This window comes from Diabrotica undecimpunctata, chromosome 1, assembly GCF_040954645.1.
Source record: "Diabrotica undecimpunctata isolate CICGRU chromosome 1, icDiaUnde3, whole genome shotgun sequence".
In the NCBI taxonomy this organism is placed as follows: Eukaryota; Metazoa; Arthropoda; class Insecta; order Coleoptera; family Chrysomelidae; genus Diabrotica; species Diabrotica undecimpunctata.
The window spans coordinates 39,112,831-39,120,744 of record NC_092803.1 but is presented as its reverse complement, the minus strand read 5'-3'; the positions used below and the strand labels follow the sequence as shown (position 1 = coordinate 39,120,744).

Sequence of the window (7,914 nt, the reverse complement as noted above, 5' to 3'; positions counted from 1 at the left end):
TACAATAATTGCAAAACACAAAAACAAATTAAATCATCAATCATGTATCAGAACCTAATCTAGGAACAAACCCATAGCTATAGTAGTGGAGAACTATCCATAGCACTATCGATAACTATCGATAGTATTGACTATCGTTTGCTATCGATATTTTTTTTGACAATCGATAGTTTTCGATATTACAGGTTTGTTTTTATTTCGGTGTTTTTGGAAATAAATATTTTCAGTTTCGGACAATTTTGTGTAATGCAGTTAATTTCTCTTTAAAAAACAAAGTCATATTTCCAACTAAAGAAAAAAGAAGAGTACGAATAACCTCAATTTCGTAGAAGATTTAGTTTCTGTTTCCGTTTCCTGTTTCTTTCCTCGTTCTTGTCTACTGAACTTGTTCTTCGTTCTTTGTTCGTTCCTTAAAGTTGAGGTTAAAAAAAGTTGTGTGAAAACGTGTTTAAAAAGTGTTTGTTTGGATTTGTAATACATATATTTGGATTTGATCATGGAAAAACTTGTTATTACAACAAAGAAACAGAAGGTCACTGAAGAAAAACCAACATTTAGTCGTGAAGGTAAGTTTTTCAAATTTTATAATTTAACAGTATTTCTAAGTATTTTTTTGTTTTTTTAAGATTCTGCAAATGAAAAACTGAATTCTGAAAACAGGGAAAACTCATATGTAGATTCTGGTTTGACAATAGATCTAACTTCAAGAAAACGAAAAAGGCATTCCAACGTGTGGAATTATTTTAAAAGGTCTGCAGATCGAAAACTAGCCAAATGTTTAACCTGTGGAAGGGAGTATAAAACTAGCGGCAATACTTCAAACTTAGCTGATCATATTAAACGGTTTCATCCATTTATGAGTACTGGCCCAGATTGTTCTGCAAGTACAAATACAACAGAACTGAGTACTAGCTCAGCACGATCAAGTGCTCAGTCAATCAGCCCATTTTTTAAAAGATCATTACAATATGATTCTACTTCACAAAGGAAAAAAGATTTGAATCATGCGCTGACACTGATGATTGCTACCGATTTACAAGCATTTAATATTGTCAATGACTCTGGTTTTAAGAACTTTGTAAATATGCTTGATCCTAGATATGTTCTATCAAGTAAATTTACTATTAGAGAGACTATCATGAATGATATGTACCAAAAGTGTGTATTAAAACTAAAAGATGTTTTAAAACAAAATAACTTTGTCTCTATAACGACTGATTCTTGGACCTCCGTTAGCACAGAATCATATATGGCCATTACATGTCATTATATAGACCAAAACTTCAATCTTAAAAACAGTATACTGGCAGTAACAAAATTAAAAGAGCACCATACAGCAGAAAATCTGGCAAGTGTTTTGCAACAAACATTTGAAGAATGAGAGATTGCAAAGAAGGTAACATGTATAGTTACTGAAAACGCTCCCAATATGATAAATACTTTAAAAGCAGCACTACAGCCCATGAAATGTTTATGAATCACCAGAAAGAAAATAAATAGTGCAAGTAATTCTACAGTTAAACTAATTCAGGAAGTATCAACTCGCTGGAATAGCACATTTTATATGCTGGGAAGAATCATTGAAACCCAAGATTTCCTACATTGTACTCTATTAAAGCTAAGAAAAGCTCCACATCCAATAACAATAGATGAATTATTGTTATTAAGAGAATTACATGAATGTTTGGAATGCTTTGAGGAAGCTACAAGAAAAATCTCAGGTAGCACTTACCCAACAATTTCATTAATTATTCCATTAACATATGGAATTCATAATCATTTAGCTGATTGTTCAAAAGAAATGAGAACAGAAGAAGGAAAACAATTTTGCACAGAACTTCAACATTCAGTTCAAAATAGATTATTTAATTACGAAAAAAGATCAATTACCAGAATTGCGACGATAATCGACCCTTGTTTTAAAAAGGAAGGATTTTACAGCCTAGAAAATGCAAACCAAGCCAATGTATTTTTAGAACAAGAAATATGCCAAATACTGCAAGAAAAGAAAGTTAAGAGAAAAAATACTCCTAATGGAGATGGCGAGACTGAATCTGCACCTAAGAAGTCCTTATTTTCATTTATTGGACAAAAAAATCAAGCAAAAGTTAAGTCTAACCTAGCTGACGCTATCATTGTTAAAAAGGAATACCTAAAAACACCCAATGCAAATGAAGACACTGATCCGCTTCTGTTTTGGAAAGTAAGTAAAACAATTAGAAATATATATTATGTTTAACACATTCCCTGCCATATTTTTATATTATGTGCCTCTACAGGCCACCATATGCGTAGTTTTTTTTGTATATAGAGCCTTACCACTTGGTTATGTTGTCAAATTAATGTATAGTTAAGAAACTATTAGTCATATATATCTTGTTCTTTTGGTGTACATTTAAAAATGCTGTTAATAAATAAATAAAAAGGTGTTGGTGTTGGTCTGATGGGATTAACACTCACTTTAGGGCAATGCTTGTGTTAGTCCCATGGGACCAAAGTCGTAGGGAATGTGTTAAGTTTCTTTGTTTATTTTAGGTAACTGGTGAGGAAGTGAATCCAATGGCCCAGTTGTGCCAAAAATATTTTTGTATACCTGATACATCGGTAGAATCTGAGAGAACTTTCAGTAGGGCTGGAGCCATTATATCTGACAGAAGATCCCGACTTAAACCAAAAAAATGTAGAAATGATGATATTGCTTAATAAAAATGCTCATCTGTTGCAATCATTGCAATAAGCAGCAATGTTTACTATTATTTAAAAAGTTTTTTATTTTGAACTTTTGTACATTTGTTTAAATGGTTAAAATAAACATTAAAGTTTGATCTCGTTTTATTTCACAATGATTATGTTTTCCACCTTTTGTGTTATTGTGCCTGTTATTAGTACACTCATCTCTGTATAGGCTTGTGTAGTATTGCTTCCTTTATATTTGTCCTATAATCAAATACAGGCCACCTGTATTTAAGGACGACAAAGATTTTTTTATTCTTTGAATATAATTTGATCAGCTTTGTTGTATGTTTTGTGTTATTTATTCTCAAAGAACTCATAAATAAAAGTTTATTCTCACACCCAAATCATTGAACCTTAAAAAAAAACATATATTTATTGAAGCTTGATTTATTAAAAAAATTTAGGGGATTTAAATATAATGTGTAAACAATTTTAAAGTGTTTAATAAATATTACAATTATCATATACATAGAATGAAGCAATTTGTGATTGATTATACAGCACTTGAACTGTAGCTGTCTGAGGATTCTGGAATTGTATCATTAGGTAGTTGAGGACTGGATGTTCACTATAACTTAATAATACATTCTCGATAAATTTCATTTTATATACCTATAGTATGCAAAAGTATTTAACAGCTACTAAAATAGCCATTTGCAAGTGCACTTTGGTATGATGATAGTCATCTGTAGGATGACTATTATTAGTATGGATTATAATTGTCTTTAAATGGCAAAATAATTAAATTCAACGTTCTACTCTTTTCCTTTTCAATGATCTTATTTTAATTTTTATTTATGGTATAATATGTATTATTATGCAATACAAAATAAATAAATTATAGGTTATTTTTAATACAAAAATATTTAATGTCAAAATCCTACTATCGAAAACTATCGATAATTATCGATAGTGACGTTTCAGACTATCGGTAATTATCGATAGTCATAACTATCGATAGTTCCGCCATAGCAAAAACAAACTTCTGGCAGGCATAACTTAACCTACCACAATATTTGACATTAAATGGATGCGCGAGCATCGAAGACGAATTGTGATGAAGTGTGAATAGACGCTTGTCAAACATTAAAACTTGCAGGTCGTGGGATATTTGAATGTGTCTAGATGCTAGCGGTGTTCAAACCCTCAAATTCTTTCCCTACATACTTATAATAAGTACCTGAGGTAGCCAAAACATATTTCTTTTTCTTCTTAGATCGTTGTCATCAAGTTTATCAAAACCATTTAAATGAAATTACTTAAAGTAAAAGTTAAGATATTGTTCAAATAGATCTAATAAATTGAATTGCATTTGTAAAATTTAAAAAGTACTATACACTGTGCCCTGTAAATAGAATATAGATATTGTGAGATCGGAAGATGTAATTTGTCTGTAAATATACTTAAGTTAAATTATGTAAACAAGTATATGTAGTTTCCTTTATTCCCATCTCACATAGACATGATATTTATTGAGAAGTTTACGGTGTTTTCTTCCAGTTAACTTTAAACAAAATTGGAAACTATAAGTGCAAACTTAAAATAAACATCACAAAACTACGTTTTCTTTGGCTCTACTTCGACAGCTTGAAACAATTTAGAATAGCTGAACAAACGTCCACATACAAATTAAGGAAAGCAGGAAAGGCAAAGTTACACAATTTAGAGTTTCGACGTTGAGAACTCTTAACTTGATATCAATGGAAAGTATTAACAAGATCTGATGCCTTAGAAAATAAAATGAAAAGGAACAAAAACTATTGTGTTTAGTAGCACAATTTATTTGACGTATTCGAGTAATACTCGATTAAAAATACATTGTAAGTAAATAGATCACAACTACAATTTTTCAAATTTTAACATCATTTTTTTATTAAATGTAATTATAATATTATAATCTTAGTCCAAGCGGTATCTGTTTTGAGTTGAGTGTGAAGCATATTGTCGTAGTTTTTTGCATAAATTGCTCTAAAATATCAAAAAATGATAATTTCACTATGTCGTTAACGAATTGTGGTAATCAAGTTGTAAAATGTGGGCTAAACTTTTTATTTTATTATTCTGGACAGCCGTAGCTCAGCGGCAAGATACTATCTTTGTAAGTCAGAACGCACGAGTTCGAATCACGGCACCAACAACGACATTTTCATTTCTAAAAATGATACGAGTCGTTCACCGTGCTTCAAAGGGCACGTAAAGCCATAGGTTTCCCTGGGCTATTGTGCATCAACACTAGCTACTTAAAAAAGGGTTAAAGATGCAATTGGCGCCAGAACAATTCGAAAGGATCTCCCCGGCAAAAAAAGCCATACGATATTATTATTATTATTATAACTTTTTATTAAACAAAATATAAAAAACAAAGCCATAAAAAAATTCGATATTTTTCCTCTTTGTTACCACCGCTATTATATCTCTTATACACTGAAGATCTATTAGTAACTCTTTTTTACATCTTTAAAGAGAAGAACTGGAATCTGTATACAGCTTAGACAAGGAAAGATAGCTCTTTTCTTGTCTAAGGCATACATATACCTCCTGTGATCATAGACGTATATATTAACATAGACCAAGTATACCAGCCGCGCGTACTGACGACAAGATCTCTTGCGATTGTTCGAGCAGTCCCTCTCTAGTGCATTGCCACTCCTCACTCTCTCTCTCCCTACCAAAAAGAGACGCCGCTATACTTACATGATGTAAGACAGAGACACAACGAACAAAAAAATGGTGTAGTCACTTACCTCTACAGATTGTTCAGTCTATGTTAATATATACGTCTATGCCTGTGATTCTCTCTACACTTTCCTTCATTTTTACAAGAATGGTGGCGACGCTTTGCTGCAAGCACTGCGTAAACTTTTACTTCTTGTCTGGCAAAATTGTAACGAAATATTTTGCCTACCACATAGGGTATTACTATGGGGGGTTAAAAATTGGGGACAGAAATTATTGGGGTAGAGATAGGGCAAGCAACACAAATCGAAACTTATGCGAACGACTTTCAGGGTTTATTTGGAGAACTGGGTCATGGATAAGTTGAATGGCAAGGGGGTTAGATTGAGGCAATTACAAAAATGAAACAAAGGGGTACTTGCATGAATCTCCTGGAACAAACAGACAAACAGAACACAAGAGTTCCTTCTAGCTATTTGAAATAAGAACGCCGCTTCGAGGAAACTTCCTGCTATATGAAAGAAAAAAGGTTCTTCCGTCATAGAAAACACAAAAGAGCGGTTAGGAGACTTTTCTTAAATATATAAACAAAATGGTTTAGGGAAAAAAATTAAACATTTATTACTGTCTCACCACAAACAGTTACAAATATAAATGGTACAAAAATACTATACTATTAGTCACAAAAAAATAAATACAATAACAAAGATAAAAACTTACTATGTCCTATCCGTTTTCAAACTCATAGACGTTGGAGATATGTACTACAAATACTACAATACTTACAAATGTTACTGGGCTATAATCTGTGGCAGAAATAAATTATTACAAATAAAGAAATACCTTTTAAATGAGACTACTGTTATGTTTTTATTATTCTAATTTATTGTTTTTATTTATTATTAAAGGTTCTACAATTATAACACTTATAAGTTTATTTAAAGTCTTTATTTGCACAATATAACTAATTTATCTTACACTAACAATTATATGATTTATCTACGTCGTTACATTTTAAAAACTCAACGCGATGTTTAAAAACTAACCGTCCTGTTTACAACAAAATTCCTCTTTAAATATAAAATGCAGTTATTCGAGATTCGCGGCGATCCCCCATCGAAGAGCCGAGAAAGTCACCCATGCTGGTTTTATTCGGCCTACCTCTGGAAATTTCGGATCGTGGGTGACTCATCACAATTCAGGTAAACAGGTCTTTCAACTGAGCGCCGAAATAACTAGAATAGAAAAGAATTAGTCATAATATATTTACAGTTTTATACGCCATAATATTTATCGTAACACTATTCATAGAGGTTAACACTTTTCTAGAAACAAAACAAACTAATTTAAAAAAGTTAAACTAGCTGTCAGATGTCAATACTTGAATTTTAAAACTGAGAATAATTATGACAGCTATGACCACGCCCTAACACATATAATTTTAATTATTACCAATTATTTTAAATTGTTATGAAAGCAAATTATTATTAAAAATGTTTATTTTTCCTTTAAAAGTTTAAAACAAAAAAAAGTTACCTTGATTTCAATAAATGCACTTGAGTTGTAAACTGGACTTATACTATACTCTCTCTGCTACTCAAACCAACTGCATCTCCAAACTGTGGAAAAAGTATCCTGAAACGGCTGCTAAGGACATTGAGGTTGAAATGGGCAGCACTGGATACAAACTTCAGACTGGGCTTCTTAAAAAACAAGAAACTGGAACGTGTGGATTTCTTTCAAATTTGTTGTAATCATTTTACAAATATCTCATATGAGAGACGGCTTACAAACAAAAAAAAACAGTGATTACTCTGATCTGAAGTGACACATTACTTGGAGTATAAATCACTTTTTCTTTTGCTGGTTTATTTACCGACTCAATTAAACACGACTGCTTCTATCGCCCATCTTTTCAAACCTCCTCTGTAACTACACATACTGCACAATTAACTGCCACTACACACTAGATTTTCATGAAAAGGGACGAAAAACAAGAAAACATTACAAATTTGACGTGCAATTTGGACCAACGCTGAAGCAAAGCGCTCTTGAGAACGGCCTCGGCGAGAGTGAGCAATTATCTTTAAAATTCATTCGCCCAATCTTGGTATAAACAAAACATATAAACTGGAATATTTCTGTCTATTTGCAACGCGCAAAATATCTCAAAGCGGCTTCGATCAAAGAATACCGAGGAAATACTCATCTGTGAAATATAAACAAACTTTAAAATGGTTTATTATCGACTCGGCGACGCAAAGAGGAATTGAAAGAATATTTCTGTGTTTTAACATATACGAAAGGAAATAGAAATACACTGAAATTATTCTTCGGTGTTAATACATATACGAGGGGATTTCAATATATACCAAGGAATTTACAAATGCTAAAAATTGAGACCATGCTCTGTGAAGGGTCTCAAGCCGTGATATGCCCGTTACATGAAAAAGGCGATTAGCTCCAGTGTGACAACTACATAGGTATAACCCTAATAACAAC

At 32.0% G+C, this 7,914-nt stretch overlaps 1 protein-coding gene across 1 annotated transcript; it reads left to right on the top strand.

Moving 5' to 3' along the window:
* The first annotated feature begins 496 nt into the window (after positions 1-496).
* On the top strand, positions 497-2,703 carry LOC140440298 (E3 SUMO-protein ligase ZBED1-like). The gene is made up of 4 exons (XM_072530758.1): positions 497-566; positions 627-1,348; positions 1,532-2,203; positions 2,536-2,703. The coding sequence occupies exons 1-4, from the start codon at positions 497-499 to the stop codon at positions 2,701-2,703; spliced, it is 1,632 nt and encodes a 543-aa protein (XP_072386859.1).
* Positions 2,704-7,914: the final 5,211 nt, after the last annotated feature.

Bases quoted from the DNA above. Each gene is read 5' to 3' on its own strand.
- LOC140440298 (XM_072530758.1), top strand. From the start codon at position 497: ATGGAAAAACTTGTTATTACAACAAAGAAACAGAAGGTCACTGAAGAA. The intron at 567-626 runs GTAAGTTTTTCA...TGTTTTTTTAAG, and splicing joins ACCAACATTTAGTCGTGAAG to ATTCTGCAAATGAAAAACTG. The intron at 1,349-1,531 runs GCAAGTGTTTTG...AAACTAATTCAG, and splicing joins ACCATACAGCAGAAAATCTG to GAAGTATCAACTCGCTGGAA.